Source organism: Seriola aureovittata, chromosome 3 (genome assembly GCF_021018895.1).
Source record: "Seriola aureovittata isolate HTS-2021-v1 ecotype China chromosome 3, ASM2101889v1, whole genome shotgun sequence".
NCBI classification, from domain to species: domain Eukaryota; kingdom Metazoa; phylum Chordata; class Actinopteri; order Carangiformes; family Carangidae; genus Seriola; species Seriola aureovittata.
The window spans coordinates 10,536,649-10,560,705 of NC_079366.1; the positions used below are offsets into that span (position 1 = coordinate 10,536,649).

At 41.3% G+C, this 24,057-nt stretch overlaps 5 protein-coding genes across 6 annotated transcripts in view; 1 reads left to right on the top strand and 4 right to left on the bottom strand.

Annotated features, from left to right (window-relative positions):
• Positions 1-421: 421 nt before the first annotated feature.
• Positions 422-2,068, bottom strand: LOC130167084 (protein Niban 1-like). The gene is made up of 4 exons (XM_056373054.1): positions 1,962-2,068; positions 1,703-1,865; positions 1,412-1,602; positions 422-598 (listed from the first exon to the last, which is right to left on the bottom strand). Exons 1-4 carry the CDS (start codon positions 2,052-2,054, stop codon positions 422-424), a joined length of 624 nt encoding a protein of 207 aa, XP_056229029.1. The 5' UTR covers positions 2,055-2,068.
• Positions 2,069-2,529: 461 nt separating this feature from the next.
• On the bottom strand, positions 2,530-4,782 carry LOC130166766 (protein Niban 2-like). The gene is made up of 5 exons (XM_056372512.1): positions 3,957-4,782; positions 3,382-3,509; positions 3,127-3,252; positions 2,922-3,036; positions 2,530-2,780 (listed from the first exon to the last, which is right to left on the bottom strand). Exons 1-5 carry the CDS (start codon positions 4,285-4,287, stop codon positions 2,605-2,607), a joined length of 876 nt encoding a protein of 291 aa, XP_056228487.1. The 5' UTR covers positions 4,288-4,782; the 3' UTR covers positions 2,530-2,604.
• A 2,120-nt stretch (positions 4,783-6,902) lies between these two features.
• LOC130163802 (E3 ubiquitin-protein ligase TRIM35-like) lies at positions 6,903-11,413 on the top strand. Of its 2 annotated transcripts, none has more exons than XM_056368195.1 (7): positions 6,903-7,222; positions 8,966-9,061; positions 9,193-9,429; positions 9,511-9,533; positions 9,624-9,742; positions 9,824-10,038; positions 10,694-11,413. In XM_056368195.1, the coding sequence occupies exons 1-7, from the start codon at positions 6,998-7,000 to the stop codon at positions 11,411-11,413; spliced, it is 1,635 nt and encodes a 544-aa protein (XP_056224170.1). In that variant the 5' UTR covers positions 6,903-6,997. The 2 variants fall into 2 exon arrangements, with proteins under 2 accessions (XP_056224170.1, XP_056224179.1); XM_056368204.1 differs by having other exon boundaries at positions 9,824-9,934; positions 10,694-10,816.
• A 21-nt stretch (positions 11,414-11,434) lies between these two features.
• On the bottom strand, positions 11,435-17,810 carry LOC130163792 (long-chain fatty acid transport protein 1-like). The gene is made up of 14 exons (XM_056368184.1): positions 17,548-17,810; positions 17,290-17,467; positions 16,990-17,128; positions 16,618-16,873; positions 16,255-16,422; positions 15,574-15,643; positions 15,128-15,219; positions 14,405-14,514; positions 14,042-14,251; positions 13,627-13,753; positions 13,392-13,529; positions 12,707-12,871; positions 12,459-12,605; positions 11,435-12,382 (listed from the first exon to the last, which is right to left on the bottom strand). The coding sequence occupies exons 2-14, from the start codon at positions 17,457-17,459 to the stop codon at positions 12,225-12,227; spliced, it is 1,950 nt and encodes a 649-aa protein (XP_056224159.1). The 5' UTR covers positions 17,460-17,467; positions 17,548-17,810; the 3' UTR covers positions 11,435-12,224.
• A 400-nt stretch (positions 17,811-18,210) lies between these two features.
• The window catches only part of LOC130166708 (adhesion G protein-coupled receptor E1-like), a 13,589-nt gene continuing 7,742 nt past the window's right edge, over positions 18,211-24,057 (bottom strand). Inside the window, exons 12-17 of the mRNA XM_056372425.1 lie at positions 23,837-24,031; positions 22,766-22,983; positions 22,375-22,533; positions 21,433-21,610; positions 21,043-21,144; positions 18,211-20,401 (exon numbers count right to left, since the gene is read on the bottom strand). Of these exons, the coding sequence (XP_056228400.1) occupies positions 20,360-20,401; positions 21,043-21,144; positions 21,433-21,610; positions 22,375-22,533; positions 22,766-22,983; positions 23,837-24,031 (894 nt within the window). The 3' untranslated portion in view covers positions 18,211-20,359. The remainder of the gene's footprint in view (positions 20,402-21,042; positions 21,145-21,432; positions 21,611-22,374; positions 22,534-22,765; positions 22,984-23,836; positions 24,032-24,057) is intronic.

A 24,057-nucleotide genomic window follows, 5' to 3' on the forward strand; every position in this document is an offset into this window, starting at 1 on the left:
CAGACACGCACTGTACCTGCTCACCCACACTGTGTGTAAATGCTGACAGTGTTATCTGCAGAGTCATCTCCAGAATCAGCTGAGATCGAAGAGCCAACAGTGCTGTGTCCAGCTGCTGTAAATAAGAAAGTTTTAATTGCATTATGTGCAGAGTTTAAAATTATACAGTGACAGTAACATTTTGAGATGTGTGTTTTTCCCAAGCCCGTAATGTTACACACCTTGACCACTCTGTCTTTGACCCTGCACAGCACCGCCGTGAGCTGAGCAGAGTCAGATGAGCTACATGGATATCGAGAGACCAACCTGCAGAACATCAGAGCACAGATGTCAACCACCTGGAAGAGACAAGAGCAGATGGGTGTGAAAGGTAGCATTGTTAAAAAAAAGCCTTAATTTAGGAGAGGTATGAACATGTTTGTTAAATTACTTTGTAGAGAGCGTTTTGGGCTTTGAGTAGCAGAGGTCTCCATGTTCCACTCTGGACTCCCCATGTTTCCTGTAGCCAAGCACATCCCTCTGAGCTCAGCTCCAGCCTGTCCAGACACTGCCACATCCTGCCATCATCTGGCCTGAGGCCACTCAGCGGTGTCAGCACCTCGGATACAAAACATCTTATTATAGTTTCACTACACTTCCACCAGAGAACATTAAGCCGCCTTTGGTATTTTCTCCAGAGTGTTGTTGCAGTTCCCGTTAGAACTTACAGCTCTGTGAAAAGGCCTTGGATATGGTGTAAAAATGTTGAACAGATGATAAATTCCCCCCTGGTTTAATAGAAGTTGGTTAATAAGAGATCAATGTCTATAAAGTATTATTTATATTTTAAAGGAATCATTATATGATCTTCCATTAAAGTATTTTATGCCTCAGGCCACCTAAAGACTTCACATACCATCACATAGTTCTTGAATTGCATAGCTGCCAGACAAATAATGAAGTGGGCTAAAGATACTATAAAAACACCTCACCTGTCACCTGAGGGAAATTTCTATCAAAAATCATTCATGTGCTGCTACTTTGTGTTAAAAAAAAAAATCTGCAGACACAACCTTTGAGTCTAGGGCTGTGATTCACAGCCCTTCATGGTTGTTTAAAATGATCACAGATTGTTGTATTAGTGCCTCAACATGGACACCAGTTCCAGCAGTTCAACCAAAGAGATGTTGACTTTTCACATGATTTAATTTGATGAAAATTCATTTGATTTGCAGATATGTCAAAGAAGAAATGCTAAAGTTAGATAAAGACCATTTTCTATCATTTTTTTTCTCTCTTATTCATTGAAACATTTTAGGACACCTTAGAGTTTTCCTGGTACCATTGGTCTATATAATTGCTTTGCATCTTTAAAAAAAAACATAATGGAAATAACACTTTTCCCTTTAAATTATATAACTGTCCATTGTACCTCTTTTTTAATATCTTTCACTGATATGCTCATTGATCCCAGGTCTATGATGTCATCACACGACTCCAGGAAGTATTGCCAGGCTGATGCAAATCCATCACAGATGGGCGTGGCCACTTCCTGCAGAGTGCGGTCGAGTCTTGGGATGATCGTGCACCGGAGAGACTGTAACATTGGTTCACACATGTCCTCTATTGTGAGAAGAAACAGAGCAGCAAATATGATCAGGACGATGAGTACATCCTCTGTTTTTTTTTAACATCTTCTGACTTCACACCCACAAACACACACCTGTGATTGTGTGAGCAATGTGGTCATTCAGCAGACCGGTCTGTTCCAGCCCTGCCGGCATCTGTTTCCCCACATCCGAACGATAAAGTGACAGCTCCTCCTTCAGAGCTGACATCGCAGCTTTTACCTGCTGCTTTGCTTTCTTGTAGACCTCAGACAGCAACTGACAAGCAGAAAATACGCATATACTATAGGTTAAGAGAAAGACATGTAAGCTGCATTTGTCCATTGGTTTATATTTTCGGTTCTTTTCACCTACTCTGATCCAGGCTTGCTTCCTGCTGCTGTGATGTACAATAATCCTGGGAAAGACTTGCTCCCTCAGGTAGGACATCAGTTCTTCCATCAGCATGCTCACCAACACCTGAGGAGCAAAGAAAGACAGATGTGGAAAGATGAGAGAAGTGTTATAAGAGGGGCAACAAGGCTCCTGTGATGGGAAAAGAAGAAAGCAAACGCCCTCATACGTGACAGCATACAACACTAGAAGGTGAAAATAGTAAAACTTTTGTCTGATAATTGGTAGATAGGTGCAAGATAGTTGAACATTAAGGAAACAAAGAAAGTATTGTGGTTTAAATTGGACAGGAGGAGGATCTTTGAGAGGTAAAGAGGTTCAGAGGATGGGAAAACAAGATCGTAACAAAATGATAGAGATACCAGATGGCTTGTCTCACCTCTTCCTCATTGCCCATTGGATGTACGTCTGTTTGACAGTTTTCTTTGAGCTTCTTCAAAGAAGAAACGGCATCAAAAAAGGCCCTGGATTCCGGTGAGTCTTCACACCAGAGCGCTAACAGGCAGCAGATAACCCATATCAGGTTAATGGTCAGCAAAACAAACTTAAAAGAAGGCATTGAAGTATGTGCAAACTTTTTGTGGCTTTCGCTTGGAAACAGTGGTTAGAGAACGATACCTGAGCTCTGATGTTGTGTTGCAGCTCGTAGTATGTTGGTCCACCGTGTCTGTTCCTGGTGTGATGCAGTGGCCAGACACACTGGGGCATTGTAAGGGTGCTGTATGAAGACAGGGAACGCTGTGGGGCAATCCCAACACGCCAGTTTACCACCTGAGTTACCTGAAGCACGCAGCCACACAAAAGCACCGACATGCACACACACATTAAAGTGTGCTTGTTTGAATAGACACGAACTTCGGCTGCAGTGTATATACGTTCAGACTGGCTGTCTGAAGCAGAAACTGTTGTCTAATAGCACACCTGTGATGTGTCGGCACATGTCATCCACTAACTCACGGTGGTCTTGTATGGAGGTGCAGATCTGACAGCCAGACAGAACCAGCTCTGTCTTACACCCCCAACCACCCTCAAATACCTGGAGCAAAATCACAAAAAACACACATGTATATACACGCACTTGATCAGGCGACATTAGAAGGAACAGCTCCTGGATTTCTGTTTTTACCTGTTTGGCATCACGACTCTCAACTGTAAAACTGCTGGTAACCTCTAGGTGGCGATGTGTCCAGATCCAATCTAGATACTGGGGCACAGTCCCCTCCAACACAATCCCAGTGTGTGCAACAACATCCTGGATCACAAGGTCACAAGTTATTAGAGCTACACCATCAACACCATCAACACATCAGAGTTTCATGTTTCAGTGAAACGTGCAGAGAGAAATATTAAGATAGATATCGAATCTTTTAGATTTTCTCACAGGATGCTGGATGAGAGGTCGGGGTTCAGTTGGCTCCATGTGTTTGTTCCTCATGTGGGTCAAAAGATTTGAGCCGTAGTGACGTCGATAGAGAGGAGCCAAATTCTCCATCATGTCAGCAATGCGCTCTGTTGGTTCACAGAGTTTAAGAATAGATTTCAGCAATACAGGACCAGTTTGCTTTGGACAGAGAGGCGACCAAATAAAGGGAAAAAAAATAAAATAGCCTTTTGCGGTCACTACATCTCCACCAAACTGAACCCCTGTAGGAGATTTTGGAGTCACATGTTAGACAGCGCTGTCCACCACGATCATCAAGACGCAGAAAGCAGGAATATGTTGGCTTCTCTGTTGGTCTGTCAGCTGCTTTTATTGTAACACAGTGACAGTTCACATACGAAGTCGATGTTGTGGGTGTTTGGTAAATTGCAGTATTGTCATGCTATCAAGGCATGAATGACAAAGGTCGGAGACAGTGAGGTTAAAGGTGCACCGGGCACGAAGAAAGGGAATATTAGGATAAAGTTATTGAATATTAAGCCGTTTACACTAATTCCATTTTCCTGCAGGCTTACCTGAGATGTACCTGTGTTCTTTGGAGTTCAGGTGATAGGTGAGCTTCCCTCCCATTCTCCTGTGTTTTCCTCTCATTAATCCCTTCTCCTCTTGTTTATTTCTCTGCTCTGCTCCCGTCGCGCACAAACCTCTTATTCTAATCGGTTTTATCCTCACCCTTTTCTTCACTCTCTCCCCACCTCTTCCTTCGCTCGCACGCCATTCCACTGTGTTGGATCTCAACAAAAATGATTTATGTTGACAGTCAATACTTGAGACAAACGTGGCAAAACAACAACTAACCCCACTGATGCCCTCATACTCCGGTTTATTTGCAGCAACATTAAACATTGGAATCAAGGACCAGGATCATCACTGTGCCAGGGAGAGTGAGGGCTTTTCTCAGTAAGTGACTTGGAGCGGTGAAAGGGGAACTTCACCTGAGCTCTGATGTTGTGTGGCAGGATTTTGTATCAAAGGCAATTACAGTCACATCAACAGCATCTGATGCAACAGGTAAAGAAACTGCAGACGAATGTCAAAAGTCGTGTTCTAGCCCTGAAACACCCAGTTAACCGATTAAAACGCTGGTGATTTTAGAAGTTGTAGAAGATACCAGTATAAATCTCTTTCTCTTTTCAGCCTTCTAGAATCCTTCGCACTCTCGTCCCATCAAATCCTCATTTGTCTTTTCTCTGAGCGTACAGCTTGTCATTTTCACCACTGTAAAAAAAAAGCTATAGCTTCTCAGACCCCTGGCCTTCTTCCTCCTTCATTGCTTCGACCTCTCTTGCAACAGAAGATGAGCTAAGAGATGGAAGGAAGTTGTGGCTTTCGCTAAATGAGTGTGTGAAAGAGCTTGTCATGTTTTACACCCCCTGAGGTCACGCAGCCACCAATACAGTTCACACATCTGCAGCTGACAGACCATATGGGCGGGATGTCACTGACCACACAGATATGGAGGGATGGTAAAGAGGACACAGGGGAATTGCAGTGATTCACCCATCCTCTAGTGCATCGCCCTCTCATCACCTTGGAGTCAAGCCATAAAATCCATTTTCTGAGCATAATGTGACTCATGTTAAGTGGCGCAGCCCAGAATCAGCTGCTGTAATTGAGCAGAGTGTTGACAGAGCTGTAGAGTCGAGAGAGGCAGATTGCGCGCTCCAGCAAATGAGCCACTCTTAGGAGCAGTACAGCGAAGCCTTTAAGTACACCAAACATAATTTTCTGGAGAGAGAGAAAGAGAGAGAGAGAGAGAGAGAGAGGTAACACACAGCTGTCAGAGGATTATTGGAGCTGAGAATGAAGGGAGCGGAGACGGCGAGGATAGAGCTGTCAGAGCAGAACATGCAACGCGGAGCTCAGCAAAAAGCCTTATAGGAAATACATGCAAACACACGCAGAGACACCTACTGCGGCGTGACGTGTTCCATCTTGTCTGAGCCGGTGTGCTAGAGGCCACTGCTCAGTCAAAACGGTTAAAGGTTCAGTTTCCAGTTTTTCGTGTCTGTCTTTGAAACAACATTGACACTCCCATATCAATAAGTGCTTTTTGTGCTTTTTTTCTGTGGATAGAAAAATGCATCCCAAAGTCTAACCAAAGTTAATCTGCTGCTGCTCAGATAAGAAACTGTCCAGTGAAACAAAAGTGAAACCAAATTGACCACACTTTGGCAGATACCCACTTGACTGGACCAACTCGGGACTGTTGATGCCTTACATTATCTTCGACCGGACTGACGATGTGTTTTCACACTCACATCTCTTACACTGGAATCGCATTAGGAAGGGGTCGCGTCATGGCCAGTATGCACAGCAGGAATAATTACAGGATTTATTAGTACTATCAAAATGCATGTAAGTGTATGAAGACTGACCTGAAAAAAATGTGAACCCACCCTTCAAATCGTGACAGTGAAATAATGCTTCACAGGTATTAGTATTCGTGTTATAGTTTATTTGGAGGACGATGTAAACGACAAAAAAACAGTCAAGGACAACACATTAAACTCTAAGACTTATTTTTGACTGAGTTCTTTGGTGTGAAGAGAAGTATGTTGTATGTCTGATTAATGGTGCATGGACACATGTACATTTAATGGAAAAATATCTGCAGACATTATGAATGACATTTCATGGCATTACAGTTTTATCACTTTTAATCTCTCTACACATTTTAGTCATACCAAAGTCTGATACAGGAAACCTGCTAATAGTAACAAGTTTACAGTTTGTGTTTCTGTGTGAGTTTCTCTAAAAAGCACCTGCCCTGTGGTAAAATGAGAATAAACAGGTTGCATGTGACCGCACCGATCGTCTATTTCACTTGAGATCATATGATTCAATGAAATATGACTCACCTGTCAAATCCGATCTGTTCTACATGTGCTAAGAATCTGAGCAGCTCAAACTGTTAAAGGGCAATGAAACAGGATCGATTTAAAATAACTCAGACTTGGCATTCAGTACTGTACATGAGGTGTTACTTTATGTTTGGCAACTGACCAACTTGCAGATATTCTCATTAAAGCCTAAATCAGATGAACATACGCCAATTTTAAAACTTGCTACTAAAGATGTAAATTTTGAAAATCTGAAATTGTGCACAATAGAGGAAGTAAACCACAAAATATCACTGGAACCCAAATACACCTTACTTACTAAAAAATATTCCATTCAGTGAAAGAGCTGCTACACCTTCTACGAGGGCAAATGGGCGAAGTAGTAAAAATCACAAGCTTAGGCACAGGAATGAATTTGGCCTCGGGATTTGAGAATATACCATAAATCACAGGGTCGTGAAAGTCAGACTGACACTGCAGGTGATGTATGGCTACATCTGGTGTAGGCACATTGGCTGAGCTTCAAGTTTGAGTTTGTAAGTAGATCTAACTAAAGCGCCCCTCACCTCAGTTCTAGACTGATGTATGGCAACTGCACATGCAACACCAGTACCGAAACACACGGACGCACACTCATGAAACCGCTCTGCTGAAGTCTGACACGAACCAAGCTGGCTTCATATCTGAAAGCTCTGACCACCAGCAGCCCCTCCATGAGCTGCCAATCCCCTCTCCCTGAATCCCTTCCTGGACCAGAGGCAGAGGGCCTCGCCTCGCCTCCCTGGTCAGTCGACTCTCCAGAGCGGTGCGAGGACCATGAAGAGAGCCTGTCTATGTTCTGTTTGGACGACCTGGAGCCTTTATGTAAACAATGTGCAGCTGTGAGCCATGCAGGACACAGGGTTTACCTCTTAGCTGAGGCTGCAACTGATTGCAAGGTAGGACTCAAGTATCACCAAAACTAAAACTCATTTTCATTGCACTGAAAACCTGAAAACAATCATTCTGCTATTAAGGATGTAATTATTTGAACCCTTCAGAAAGACGTTATCATGGGCAAAAAGAAAGTGCATCATGTTGTAAGACCAGAAATGAGTAATGATAAATTTACCTTTCATTCATGACAGTAATGTAAACTTGGAGGTGAAAGAATGTGTGGTTTAGATTATACTGAATCAGTGTAAATGGATAACTGTTTATTATCCATCTTCAATCCTCTGTTAGTTCTTAAAGCTTTAAATCTGTCATGATGAAAACATTTTAGAATATATTTTGTCCTTGATTCTTCTGTATGTTTCCTTCCCCTTACTTACTCTACTTTGAATGCATGAATTAGACTTGAGATATTTTAACATTGTTGCTACTTTTACTCAAGTGAAATGCATGTTTTTTTTTTTACATTTTCCCTTGTATCCCCCCAAACAAAACGAGACACATTTTTTTTATATGGACAAATATGGACAAATATTTTCCGACTTTCCTACCCCATTTATCATCTTGTGAGCCCATGAGTAAAAGACCTGAAATAGGCCTACTTATCCCTACACTGAAAGCCATTAAGCTTTATGGTGAAGGATCAGAGCAGCTGGCAGGAATTCACTGTTTTTCTCAAGGACACTTGAGCGGGGCAGACGATTGCCAACAAGAGTGCTTAAATGCTGGTTTTCCAGTTAGAGTTGCCCTGCTGCCACAAAGCCAAACCAAACAGTAAGCACAAAGACGTCAAATGACAGCAGAGCTCTCAACAGCAAATGCTCCTCCAAGATCTGAACCCTATTAATTTTACCAAGACTAAGGGGGCCCTCTCGCGACTGTTACTTTTTCATTTAAATGCCTGCTGTGACCACAGCAAGAAGACATTTAGACAGGGAGGCAGTCAGGCGTTTTTTTCATCCTCTGTAAATATTCATTTTCCTGCCCAAACAGATGCCGCCTTGTGTTAATCCAAGATTAGTTTATTCAAACAGCATTTAGAGTGAGTTTCAAAGAGGCACCAAGCTGAAAATTTAGCTGGTAATTACTTTTTCTATCCTCGTATCATACATGCATGTTAACATCTCACATCACATGAAATTTGACCTACACAAACACACACACACACACACACACACACATACACACACACACCGAAATGCTGGTGGTGTGTGTTACGTTCCTGTGAATACTGTCAGTATACACGTCTGGCTCATGAATATGCTGCATGAGACTGTATCAGTCTCATGTTGATTTAGTCAGTGGTGAAAGAAGTACTCAGGTAAGTAAAGGTAGTCTTTTTACTTAGGCAGAACTGTAAGTAGTACTACATATTACATAAGTAATATTTGACTGTAATAGCAACACGTTGTACTCAAAGCATCAAATTAATGTTGTAGCATGTAAGGATTGTAACTGTTTATACTGTTGGGTAGTTTAAATTGTGATAATGTATCTTCTTTGATAAACTCATCATATCTTATAAAACCTTAATCTGCAAAGTAACTAAAAACTGCAGCTGTGCACTAAAGTACAGTACTTGAGTAACTGTACCTCATAGTTTCTGTGCACTGATGGATTTAGTTACATACTGAGCAGGTGCAGCATGACTGACCACATCTTGCAAAGACACTGGGTGAAGTGAAGTCTTTGGCCTCCGTTTGTTCCCAAAGATGTTGTTTCAAAGTAATTCTCCTTTTGACAACTAGGAGGAGCTCAGACCACTGCTGAATGGACTGAAGAAAAAGCTGCTTCACTTTGAGAAAGTCACACAGACCTGTGAACATGCATCCAGACACAACCAGGTGGGACTGCAAAGCTACAAAACTCTACTCACGGTAAAATCAAACCAGAAATGTTCAGACGCACTGCTAAATGTGTGTCGCTTTCCATCTCGCATGTCCTCACGCTTTCCTCACTTTTTCCACTCCTCCAGGCTGAGGCCAAACTGACCGAAGAGCAGATGAAAAAGGAGTTTGAGAGTCTTGACCGGTTCTTGAGAGAGGAGGAAGCAGCCAGGATACTTGAGCTCAGGAGGGAACAGGAGGAGAGGAAGAGAGAGACGGAAGAACGAGTAGACAGAATGGATCAGGTGATAAAATCACTGGAAGACAAGCTCCAACTGATTGAAGAGGAGCTTGATGCAGGAGGAGATGGAGCTGAGTTTTTACAGGTAACATCAATCAAATTATACATGAGAAAGGAATAGGTGTTTGTAATTGAAACAATAAACACATAAGCTTGTCTTTTACAGCAATACCAAGACACCATGAATAGGTATGTGACTTTTCTATTGATTTTTAAGACACCAGCACAAGCAAATGTGACAAGTGTGAGTGTTTGACTGTCCATGTTTACTCCCTGTAGTGCATGGATGGGTCACAGGGAGCCAAAGAGGCTTTGCAGGCCTCTAATAGATGTGGCCAAACACCTGGGTAACCTCCACTATGCTGTCTGGGAGAAGATGAAACACATCGCCCCCTACAGTCAGTGTATTTCTACACATGCATGTTCACCTGCCTCCTGCTCCCTCCTACAGCCGTTCAAACCTCCTTTGTATCTTCCAGCCCCAGTGACCCTGGACCCCAGAACAGCTGGCCAGTCTCTGAGGGTGTCTACTGGGTTAAATAGTCTCCAGATAACTCCTGGACCTTCAGAGGCGCTTGTACAGAATACGGGTGAGGTTGTCCCTGTCCCAGCCAACCCTGAACGTTTCCACGCTTATTCCTGCATTCTGGCAAGAGAGAGCTTTGACTCAGGAGTGCACTGTTGGGATATTGAGGTATTTGCATAATGTATATACCACAGGCCGAGCGGCTTATATCAGTAGCCGGGTTTCCACTGCAGTTTTACGGCCTGTGTTTCCATTGAGTGATTTTGACTGTCATGAGACAGTAGGAGCATTTCCATTAACCTGTGTAGTGCAATTTGAAATTGTGAACTTAAAAACAAGTAATGGAAACACATGGTGGTTTTTCAGGCTATTAAGACAAAGCAATGTTTTTGCAAAAGTGAAATGGAAACCCTTTTTTTTTTCGGATTCAAGTTGTGGCACCTGCCGTTTCTTGCCCCAGGGAGCTCGTTCCCACTGAGAGGCAGACTGCTGGAAATCCGTCATTACATTTAATTGGAATGAAATTGCGTGAGAAAAAAAAACCCAGCTTTATTTGTTTATAACATCACTCAGACCACATTTGCTATTGTGTTTTGTCACAACTCTTTAATGATCAAATTTGTGGAAAACCTTGCCAAACTGTGTGTTGAGCCATTTTTTTTGTCTTTGTTATGTGTTTGGGTAAAAGCAAATATCAGCCCTTATGTAATTTTTACAGATAATGATATGGGCGTCAGTATCAGTATCAGTATATACAAACACATGCCTGTCTGAGTTTTCTGTTCCATTTACCGCATCTGTCAATTTCTATTGATTTTAACAGGTTGGTGACACCAATAACTGGACACTCGGTGTGGCTGCTGAATCAATATCCAGAGGGGCAGAGTTTGAGGCCTGTCCAGAGGCAGGACTCTGGTGTATCAGCCTGCGAGACAGCAAGTACCAAGCTCTGACCACTCCCTCTCAGACCATAAATTTCGACAACTCAAGGCACCTTAACGTCGTCCGTGTGAGGCTGGACTGGGATGAAGGGATGCTAGGATTCATGAACGCTGATAATGATGCACATCTTTTCACGTTTAGACATCGCTTTGCTGAGAAGGTGTACCCATACTTTGAGAGCATGTGTGTGTGTGGGGGCCTTGCTGTGTTGGCAGAGAGCGTGGGTGTCACTGTGGGTCTAAATGATGATCCGCAGATGAAAAGTGAGTCTTCCACTGAGGGAGACATATTCGCCGCATCAACTGTGAGAAACAGCAAGATGTCAGACTGTGGACGTGTGACAGAAGACAAAAATACAGCAATTTGTTCTCAGAGATCCATGAAAAAGGACCAGCTCATTAAAACTAAACCCACTAGAAAGGGAAAGACTTCAGAAGGTAAACCAGCAGTTAAAAAACAGAGCAGCAAGACCAGGCTCAGTGTGACCTACCATGTTTCACTGAGTAAAGCCCTAAACATCATCAACAATAGATCTGCCAGTCACAAACAAATCCAGATGGATTATGTTGATAATCTGAAACATTCGACTTGTGATGAATAACAAGAGCTTGCAGGCATAATGAACTGTAAAACAATATGCCATCTCTTGTTACAGTCATACGTTTTAATTTTTAGCTGTGCTAGTGGTTTGGTTCTAGGGTTGCCAGTTACTCTGTCCGCCACTTTGTTCCAGAGCGTAGTAGCTCAACAACTACTGGATGGATTGCCAGGAAAAAAATTTTTTGCTGACATTCATGGTTCCCAGAGGATGCACCATAATGACTTTGGTGCCACGACCAGCGCCATAAGAGGTTCACATTTGTGGGTCTGAATGTATTTATTGTCTCAGCTCTGAATGAGATGAACTGAATGGAAACTTGGTTCAGACTTAATCACTTAAGTGCTTCTTTAGCTGTTCATGTAGTCAAAGAGAGCCATGAAACTATATAATTCTGCTCATCAATATTTAAAAAGGCCCTGAAATTGTACTACAGCCGAACAACAAAGGCTATTAACCAATGAGTTGAAGCTAAATGAAGCTAAAAGCCAAATTTGAGCTTTGTGTGTTCTGTTTGTTTTAGATGACTGATGTGAAACTATTAATGTTGTCTTCTATTCAAATCAAACTTTATCATTTTTATAAAATGTATGATTTATTTACTTATTATGGGATATGGAATGACACAAACACAGATAAAATCAAAGTATGAAAAATAAAATAAAAATAAAAAATTGGTAAAAAATAGTTTCCACAGTAGGTTATTACAGTATTTATAGGGATGTAGTCAATACTAAATCCCGTGTATATTCTTTCATTCTTTCCTCTGTGAAAAATACTACACTATCCTGTTCAACAGTCCCGCTCAGTCTCCTCATAGACACACGTTTCCTTCCATGATGGCATTATGCAGTTCATCAGTAACAGCCTCGTAACACCCAGCACGGCTGTCCAGGAAATAAATGTATTCACTTGAGTCTTGTGGCTTGAATCCTTCCCTCTGTAGTCGCATCTTCTGAATTTTGAAAGTACCTGAGGGCAAAAGTTAAAACATAAGTTGAGGTGACTTTTTTGTGTGTGTTTGCACGTCCTTGCATTGTTGTCTCACCTGTAGTGTCAACAGATGGCATGAGTCGAAGGAAGACTGGGTGTGCGTAGGAGGGCAGGGCTTTCTGTACAGCTATCAAGAATGCATCAAGGTCAAACTGGCCTCCTGCATGAGCTATTGCTGCCATACCAGCCTTTCCCTCCACACCTGCACACAGACAAGTGACATAACAACAATATAATGTCACACTCATTTTTCTTTCATGTTTTTTTTTTTCCCATTCTGAATCTGTCTCATCTCATCTCCACCTGGTACAGAAACTCCATAAACGGCTACATCAGTGTGTCCCAGCAGGCCACTGAGGACTCCCTCCACCTCTGTGGTGGAAACATTCTCCCCTCGCCATCGAAACGTGTCGCCACTGCGGTCTCTGAAATACATGTAGCCATATTCGTCCATCACCAGTACGTCACCTGAAAGACAGACAGACAGACAGAAATAATAACAATCATCATTATCATCATCATCATCATCCCTGTAGGGGATCATAGAGCAATTAAAACGAAGGTAAAGTCTGTAGTGATGATGAGTCACCAGGACTGTTTTGACTTTGCTATAAAACGATAGTGATTCACACTATTTCTGACAAAACAGTTGAAGAAGTCTTGTGTAAATAGGGTCAATTATGAACTTTACATGAACAAAAACTACTGAGGAGGAACGTAATGTCTCCTGTCTCAAGGGAGAAGTAGTGTGATCATCAGTCATCATATTTTCCTCATAGGAACCTTGAGTTTATCCCATCATGAACTGTTTGTCATCGATAGTGAATCACTCTCATTCACCTCTGGGCAATTTAAAGCCACCAGTTGAGTTGTATTAACCTGTGTGTCTGGAAGAAACATGCATGACCACAGTAAAGCTGGAAATCGAACCCACACAGTCCGTCATCATCATCCTGATCGTTTGTTAAAGAGACAGAATAAAACATGCCTGAGATATAAGCAGAGTCTCCCATCTTGAAGATATTGTGAGCTATTTTCTGATTGGTGGAATCCTGATCAGCGTACCCATCAAATCTCCTGAGCGGATCGGTGTGGTTGATGCGTCCCACTAGCATACCTGGCTCACCTGTAGAGAGACAGGGACGGGAGGAGAGAAATGAGAATATTTTATTACATTAATAACATATGTTTGCCCATTTGTAGCTTTGTGTAAGTGTCCTCACCCGGTAGACAGGGTATACAGAGTCCCTGTGAGTCCCTGAGCAGCTCTCCGTTCTCCTCCTGCACCCTGACCAGTCTGATGGGGTAAAAGCCTGGAAGGATGCGGCTGTTGAAGCCACACGCCCCTACCTGGATATGTGAAAACACGTGTAGATGAGACAGGAAAGAGCTGAAAAAACTCTCAAATCTATATTTTTTAAGTAATTTTGTTTGGGCATTTTTAAGTTTATTGTCATCAGGAAGGTTGGGGAGAGAGACATGAGTGGATGACACACAGCAAACAGCTGCGGGTCAGATTCGAACCCATGGCCGCTGCAGTTAGGACTAAGCCCATGTAATATGCGCTCTACCAGGTGAGCCACCGGGGCACCGCTTCAAGTCTATACTTAAATAATTAAAGATATCGCACAAACACACCTTTCCATCTATGTTAATCAAGCTGCAGTTGCACTCAGTGGCGCCATAAAATTCCCCGATCGTTCGGATTCTAAATCTCCGGACAAACTCTTCCCACACAGAGGGACGGAGGCCGTTACCAAGGGCGACACGGACCCGGTGATGTGCCTCAGATGGGCGGACTGGCTGGGCCAACAGGTAACGGCAGATCTCGCCTATGTACTGGATTACCTAGACATCAACACACAAACACAGGGACAAAGTACAGGTCAATATAACATTTCTTTCATTTTCAAAAAAAAAGAGATCCGTCAGTATTGATCCAAGAGAATCAATAGGACACCTGTCCAGCAGCGTGACATATTTATGGCAGTCAGTACTCACAGTGCAGTTGTGTTTAACACAGTCATCCCAGAAGCGACTGGCTGAGAACTTCCTCCTGACTACAACAGTCAAACCAAAGAGCAAACACTGGCCTACACCCATGATGGTACCTGTAAACATGCACATGAACACATACACACACACACACAAATACATACTTACAAACCAAGAAAGACATAATGCTAGTCAACTCATTCAGTTTTTCCTGAAGCTTAATACCTCTGACTAGTTTCAGTAAACTGGTCAGAGCCGTTACCACTTACAATGAGGCATATTTCTAATAATCAATTATATTATACGCCGGGGACATAAGCACACACTGCAAGAATTTAACATCTACTGGTATGATTCATATGGAAAACAATAGTTAGAAATGAACAAAGTTCCCATTACATATACATTCTCATTTATCTGACACATGACTACTGCAATAATGATGATAGTGAGGATGTTTTCGGTCATGACAGCAGCAATATAACACGATCTGATTATAACTGTTATGATTATCATAACTATAATAGCACAACAGTATTATATTTAAGTGGTATAGTAAAATGAAACGCAATTATGTTGTGTATCGATGGAAAAAGGTGGCACTTTCTATTTGTATGATTTTATTCAATATATGACAAATCTCTAAAAATCTGTCACTGAATGTACAACAACATGACTTGTTAAAAACGGGGGGAAAAAATGAGCTTGGTGAAACAGAGTGAGGCCTACCTGCAGAATGATACAGGGGAAGGCAGTTGTAAATGATGTCATCATGTCGCAGGCCAAAGGAGTGGAAACCAAAGGCAGCGATGCGGAAATACCTGACAAGAGAGATCTTCACCAGACCTCATCTCATTAGGAGACACTGATGGTCCTGATTCTGACTGAAACACTTGTAACTGCAACTGCATGATTGTCATGTTTTTAATGATCCTTTAGTGTGTTGCTCAATTTTCCTGACCTCAGAGTATGACAGTTACTAACTTGACAAATGAGATACAGGGTAGGAAAAAGAAATTCCAGGAAATGAGCAGTGTTAGTAAAATTGCTTATGCGCTTTGGTCCATTATCATTGCTCTAAATGTTTCTACTGTAAGTGCCATTTAAACGTTTGCTTTCAAGTTTCTTCTATGAATAAACATTGCAGTACCAGATGAGATCATAGATAAACTCACCGACTGTGTACCACTACAGCTGCCTTTGGCATTCCCGTTGTTCCAGAGGTGTAGATGTAAAAGAGTCTGTCTGCATGCAGAGAGAGCGATTAAACGACAGGAGTTTTTACAGGGAGTTTTCAACATGCTTTTCACCTTAATGCTTTGTCTTCTGTTTGTTTTCTAGTGTTTCACATGTGCGGTATGCACCCAGACTTCCCATCATTCCTTAACATGTTTCTGTCTCTCCTTCCATATACTGTGCAAGCAAAGACTTGAAGACTATTGACTTAGGAATGTCATGTGAACAAAGATTCAATACAGACAAGCAAATTAATAAGAGAAAAGTTATTGCACAAATATATCAGTTGAGGGTGTTTAGAGTGACATTTAAATCTATTATATCAAATTAAAAAAAATATCTTTCACAATGCACTTAAATGTTTCTATGTGATTAAATATTTCTTGAAGTGAGTTGATGATTTTGACAGTGGTGTGTATGTGTATGTGCTATCACGTGGATTAAGTCTCATGAGAAGATAAGAGAAGGAAATCTGGCAGTGAGCAGTTTTCTCTGGCAGGCAAAGACTTGCTAAGGAGAGGAAGGTGTTGCAATCTTTTTAATATGTAACATAAGGACATGATGGCAACGAGGAAGTACCCGTTCCCCCATGCACAAACAACAGCAATGCAGGGCCTCACCGTTAAATTCCTTCCTGAGTGTGTAGTCTGTCGGGTGGTTGGGTGAACTGGCCAGCAGGGCCTCCAGGCTCTGAACGTGGAGGCTGCAAAGCTTCACCTCATCCTGCTGCTCACCACTGCTGAACAAAACCATGCTGGGCCGCAGGGAGCTGCTCACCTCTGACACCGCTGAAGGGTGACCAGATGTTAGATGTTACAAATGTAGAACAAACGCAGTGGTAAGAAGACAGTAGATTCAACATTCAATTTTTCTATTCAGTTGTGTATCATATTCCTCACAACTGCTGTCTGCATACCAGTTATCTATCAGTTATATAACTGTACCCACAGCATCTCTCTCTGTAATCTACGACCTCTTCCTACCTTCAGTCAACTCTGTCCCGAAGACCATGGCCCGAGCGCCAGACACGCTGACACAATGCACTAGCGAGCGCTGTCGAAGGTTGTGGTTGATGAGTGCGGCCTCTACACCGACCATAGCAAGACCCAACCACAGAGCCACCATGAAAGGCTGGCTTTCCATGTACAAGGCCACAACATCACCCTCAGCCCAGCCTTGTGCCAGCGCCCAGTGTGCCACAGCATGGCATCGCTCCTGCAGTTCCCTGAAACTCCAAACCTGGAATTACATAAATATGGAAATAGAGTCGTTTTTTTTGCGACAGTATGACTGATAGTAGGGTCCGTGAAGGTGTTGATTCTGTATTTTATTCATAATCTGTGATATGTCCTCACCTCCCCTGTGGCCTCATAAATCAAGGCAGGTTTGTCTGGGTGCTGTGTCACCATCCGGGCAAACAGGGCAGGGATAGTGCTTTTATTACGCAGATTACAGTACATGGAAAACCTCACTCGCAATATAACAGCCAGACACCTTTTAGACAAAGAGAAGTAGAAGAGGAGAAAAAGTTTTTTTTTTTAAAAATAGGACTGGAGAAGAAAGCAGCAGGACAGATGAGTAAAAGTGAGATAAAGTGTTGAATATGACGATGGGAGAAACACACATGTACATGCACATCCATACAAACTACTTACATGAGGTCTCTTTTTATGGTGCATAGAGCTACATGAATGAACTTCCAGGAACCCCTCCAGACCAGACAGAGCCCCAGCCCCGCTGACAGGCTGCACAGCCAGGGCAGCGACAGCAGCTTTACAGCCCCAAAAACACTGAGGAACACTATGACACCACTCATCAGATACATAATGGGATCTATGGGGATACAAACAGTGAATTCATGCACCGAAACAAACACAGTACATGCCATTATGATTTGGTGAGAGGAGCCTTACCTGAATAGAAATTTCAATCCTCATCCACCAAAAAAGAAATAAAGAAAGTATTTTACAGCAGTAGTCAGCTCTGAAACTCCTCCACAGGTCTTAAGAAATGTCAGCTTAACTTTTAAGTGCAACCAGCGCAGCTCAGTCGGGCTGACAGGCCAGATGCCTCGCAGAGCGGTCGTCAGGAGTGAAATGACTGATAACCTTCAGCACGCTGTAGCAGCGAGCAGCACAGGTTGCAACCCAGAAACTACTGCGTCAGTGTAGTAGCTGCTGCTGCTGTTAGTCTGAGCCAGAGTGATTCATTTCCCCAGGGGCAGAATGTCAGTCTCAATCATAAAGTTATTAATGTCTGATTTAAAGAGATATGAATCGTTCATTTCGTGTGCAACATTCAGAAATTCCTAATTATAAACAGCTGTGGTAAAACAGTCTTTAACAACAGTTAGTTCCAATCAAGTAAATTTGATTGGAGGAGAGTCATTCCATGAGTGCAACAGCGCTGAGACTTTTAACTACATGTATCTCTCCGCTTCACAGGTTGTTCTATTGACCATTGATCAGCGTCACATTAACGGTCCTTATCGATCTTAGATTGTAACAAACTTTTCAGAATTTTGTCTCACTAGATCTATGTGTATGTATCTCTCTGCTAATAAACCACACAGAAGATCAGATGAAGTAGAAGCTTTAATAAAATTTGTGTTGCATAATCTTTAAAGAAAACAGTACCAAACGATTTACAAGTAGAAAAATAGGCTCATATACCTTTAAACTAGAACACATATAGTATATTCTAACAATAAGAATCTTACATTCACAAAATGCTGCATATTGCATGTAGCTTGTTCACATAAAAATACATTTTTCAATGCATGAATAAACAATATTGATGGTCACGAAGAAGTGGAGTCACGCTTAAGAACCAAAGAGCAGTTTAGTTGTTAAAACCAACACATACGTAGCATCAATCTTAATATGAGAAGGAGAGAAACAATTTAAATACAAACAGCAGGACAACACCAATCAAATATAAACACTCTGAAGATCGATGTTTTTTACATGATCTGATCAACTTCTGTTGAATAGAAAAATTGATAGGTTTATTACAAGTAAACTGTTCTGGTTCTGTAGGTGGGACTTGTTTTCAAGTCTTCTTGATTATTCCGTGTACCATGTGAGTGAAGATGTGCTGGACTATCATACTGACAAACTAAAAGTGCAATAAAATAATGAAACTCAGATCTGTACAACTCCCATTAGACCTAACTGAAACGGCTTAAGTTCTCATTTTAGGAATGTGATACCTTACAGTCACTGGCAATGTGTTGAGGCACAGGCTAAATGCTACAACAAAAACATGTTAACAAAATGTAATTTTATTCCGTGAACACAACTTGATTGCAGGAAGCTGCTGGCTTATCAAGAAGGGTGGGTCTGTTTTTGTGAATTGTGCAAGCATCATTTTAGACCATTTTGTTTTCTTGGTTTACACTTTCAACAATAAAAAAATTTCACATAAAACGAGTGAAAATGGCACAGCTTGATTGCAAACCAAGATAGATTCTTAAAAAACAGCCACAAGGGCTTTAAAAAAAATCACTTATTTTGTTTAAAAACAAGAAACAACAGGTATAAAATTGTTGCTGAAGCCCACATGGGATTTGCAGGAGGAACATGAGGGCTCATCAGAGGCAATTCATGGGTAATTTGCATCATCAGTCAGTTGTTTCTTGCCATTACAACATACTGTTAAATACAGTACATGTAAACAACTATTTTCTGTGAAGCTTCCATGAACAAAAAGCACACCCACCTTTATTTTTACATTAAACCTTTATACAAAATACATCGCAAACTATTTGCATTAAACATCAAGAGCATCGCTCATATTTTCTTGTGGTCTACATAATGTAGACTTTATAGTCTGCACTTGAAAATAAATAGTCAGATCACTATCGTGTTTAACCTCTCCAAAGGGAATACAGCTTATATGATGACTGTGATATGTTCTGGCTGAACTGATAAGCTACTAAAATATTTTCACTTTCACTTATTGAGTTCCTGAACAAAAACTTTTAGAAGTTGGCTCCTTTTTGCCCACTGTGACAATAACATTTATGGTATTACCTCACACTGACATAAAAATTCAGTCATTATACAATACAACTTGATCTACCGTTTGAAGGATATCTGAAGCAAAATAATGAGGTATAAATGCCAGACTTTGTGATACACAATGCAACTGTGTGGTTACACTTAGACAATGGCACTTGCACTGTTTGTTGGGTTTAGATTCATGGCTTTTGAGATGTAAAAACTTGTCCCATTGATTTCAATAGGGTCTGAAAAGCCTGAGATGTAACTACTGGTGTGTGTTTAATGCAGCAGTTTCCAACCTTTTTGTCATGTGACTCTTTATAGCCAAGACATACTCTGTCCCCTGGTACAGATCACATATGTCCACAGGCTTTAAGAGTTCAACCCGGGAGTGATGTTTTAGTTTTATGAATTTAGAGGCCTGAACGGATAAAAACTCTCCAGCATTTCACAAGACAAAAAGGAAAGAAACATCTTTTTCTTCCTAACGTACATTTTGTTGCAATCCCTCAGGTTAGGAAAACCACACATTAAATTGTACAACATTGTAATTGTAATTGTAAACAAAGTTTGAACTGACATTAAGGTAAATAAGTAATGACTGAATTTTTATTTGAAGTGATTCAAACCTTTCAAATAGCGCTAGAGCTAACTTGGCCCGATCAGGCCAAAGGTGTGATACTCTGTCTTTGGGGGCGAGGGGAATAAAAGACAGAGCTCTTCATATCTGGGATTCTTTGGTATGGTCCCCACTCCGAGAAGCCTGAACAAATACAAATACACACACGTTATTTGAAACATGGTAAGATAATGTATATGTGTCTACAATAGTGGAATAAGTGCAAAGAACTTTACTCAAGTAAAAATAGCAACATACAACTCAATGTAGACATACTCCAATGAAAATGTTTGAGTAAAAGTACAAAAGTATTACCAGCAAAATATACCATGGAATTAAAAGCATAAGAAGTCATAATGAAAATGAGGGTTACAGTGCTATATTATTATATATTACATAAATATTGAATCGAAACTACTCCATATGATGATGATGATAATATTGGATCATGTTTTAGAAGCTGATCATATATTTTGTATGTAAAGTCAGAGTCTGGTAACTATATACAGTAGGTAGCATGAAATGGACTCAAAATTGTATTAAGTACAATAGCTGACTAATAGAAATTGTGACAGAGATAGTGATAGAGAGTGAAACAAGACAAGATAAGATAATTTGCAGTGTCACAGCAGCAAAGTCGACAGTAAAAGAAAGAAAAACAGCAAAATGCCAGTAACAAATACTTAGAAAGATAAATAATAGATAATAATATAATATATAGATATTTACAAAAATTTTCAAAATAGCAGCATATGAGGTATATGAGGAGATCACTTCATGCTTACTTGTGACTGACTACTGGACGCATTGGTAGTGCTCAGGTCTGTGTATCTCTTCTTCTGTGAAGTGCAGATACAAGAGAGGAAGTGGGCGTACTCCTCTCTCACCTGCAGTGGGCAGCAGAACATCAGCAAAAAATCCACTGCTGGAAACTATAATCTACTGTCTTTTGTCCTTACTCATTCTTGTCTTTTTATGTTTAACGAATGTAACAATTTTTTCTATTGTGTAAATCTCTGTCATAGACTTGTGCATTCACTCCCAGTTACATACACACACACATACACACACACGCGCATGCACGCACACACACACACACACACACACACACACACACACACACACACACACACACACACACACACACACACACACACACAGCCACTGTCTCCTACCTGTTTAGACAGCAGGCAGTGCAAGATGAACACCAGCGCCCCTTGCAGGCTGTTGAGAATAGTGAAGATATATGCAATCTTGATGTTTACTGTGGTGGTGTTGGTAAACTGGAAGGCCCCAAAAACCCACATCAGACCCAGTATACACATCTGGGCTACAGCTGTCACTGTGAAAGCTCTGCAGGGGAGAAAGGGAGGAAGGGGGGGGGGGGGATCAGAGAAAGGGCAACAGATAGAGAATGAAAATGAAAGAAAAGATTAATATGAGCTGAAACACACAGATAACTCAGTTACCACTGCAGTGTCTGGAAAACCCCCGAAGAGAGAGAGACATAGAAAAAGGTCATGGGTGCTCAGGAAAGCAACAACAGGACAGAGACGAAGAGAAGAGTAGAATGTACTCTGCTTCTGCCCTTTGTAGTATTCAGTGATGCGTCTTTCTTATCATGAATAAGTAGCGATGTACTTCACACTGAGATACATTGTGGATAAACAGCATATAAAACTGTAACAATCTAAAACATCAGTGGAGAGCTGGTTTTGATATCAGTCCCTCACAATCAGTGACTGTTTCTTTCTTCACTCACCAAGTTCACCAACATTTTATCACTAAGACAAGGAGATAGTTTTGGATGGGATGCATTTTTTTTTTCCACTGACAGAAACCACAGAGAGCGAGTAGTAGTACCCTATTAGAGAGCAGAGGCAGTGCTATGAAAACATTCCCTACATTTTTCCCTCACAAAACTCTCACATTCTTTCCATCCATGCATTTCTCAGTTCTCAAAGCTGCCCCATTTGGCCAACATACGTTTTAAGTCTGTGTTTAATTGCACAGGGGAATAAGTCTGGGTGATATTACTTCACACATTGCTACAGCAAGAGAGGACGCTCTAAAAGCCACACCGTAACACACACAGGTAACCAAACACATGGACTGACTTAATTTTGTGTAGTTCAGAGAGATCTGGGTTGAGGCTTGTGAACTTCTGGGCGAGCTTCCAAACAGTGATGATGAAGAAGTAGACATTGAGGATGATGATGAAGCACACAGGGCCAAAGAAACTCCAGATGAAGCCGTCTTCTGTAGACAGCCAGCAACTAGTTAAGAGGAAGGAAAAACATGTACGTGACAAGGTTTTCTTAATGTCACTGATAGATATGTAACAGCAGGTCTGTGTAATCCACTGATGTAACTGCTATCACGCAAGCTAGTACGCAGACACACTCACATACACACTTCCCTCGTTCTTTGTGCCTTATTTGCTCTCTTTCACCCACCATACAGACAGTCTTTATTTCCACACAATGCACCCTTTCTTCACACACTTACTACTGGTCAGTGCCATATCGCTGTGGTCTACTGATGGCGGAGATAATGACGATAACAAGGGGCGTCACATAACCAGCCACGAATAGGTACAGAGGCCGAATGGTGGCATTGAACACCAGGACCACCATACGGTACAGCTGCACGCCTTCCAACAGCATCCAGGTGAACACTCCCAAGAAGAAGTAATGGAGCATCGCTGCAACAAACCTGCAGCCGGCCTGTAATGTGACACGACGAGATCAGAGAGGAACGAGCACAGGAATTAAAACTCTTTATCACAACATTTACTGCCCATCTAGCTTCAGTCAGACTAAAGTCAGATTAAATTAAGTCCAATGGTGGTAAAAGTGGTTAGAGCCTTTACTTACAACAAAATAAAAGTGCATTCAAATCAAACATATTAGCAGGATGGTTTCCCCTAAAAATGCAGAAATACACACACACACACACACATATATATATATATATATATATATATATATATATATATATATATGTATATACAGTTAATTGATAACATGTTTTGTATGTGAAATCTGATCTGCAAAGTAACTAGTGCGGTACACACAGTGACAACAAAGTACATTATTTTCCTCTGAAACGTTGTGGAGAATAAGGATAAAGTAGCCTAAAGGGAAACACTGTCCAAAACTGTACTTACACATGGCTACTTTCCATCACTGAATAAAACACAGATATTGTTTGTTGTGTTGTTCTGTTGTCTGTGCTGTTCATTTTTCATTTTTCAGTTTTTCTTCTCCACTACTTGTATATACAAACAAGTGACCTATTTGGCCTCTTTCGGATATTTCACTCCACTGTCTGAGCCTATTAAAGTTTTATTCTTTAATTATATTTTATTTTATTTATTTTTGTGCCTCTAGATTAACACAGTGGTGTTTCACTGTGTTGTCCAATTTGTTGTCACAGTAACGCTCTGATGTTAATATAACAGGAAGCTGAGGGGAATAGGCCAACCTACTGTAAACATTTTAATGAAATTACATTCTTATTCACAATGAGGTCAACAGTCCACGTCACTGAAGTCACTATTTGCTTTTACAAACATACCACAGGTTTAGTTTGTGAAATGCCAACCAGGAAGACGACGTCAGCCACCAGGAGGCAAATACAGAGGTGCAGGTGGATGGTGGTGCGGGTGCCTTGTATGGAGCGGCAGAACTTGAATGTCAGGATGCTTAGTATCAGACACAGTACGGAGACGATCAGGCCTATCTTGCTCACCAAACGGAGCCCAAAGGTGTGCTAGAAGAGAAGACAGGTCAGATGGT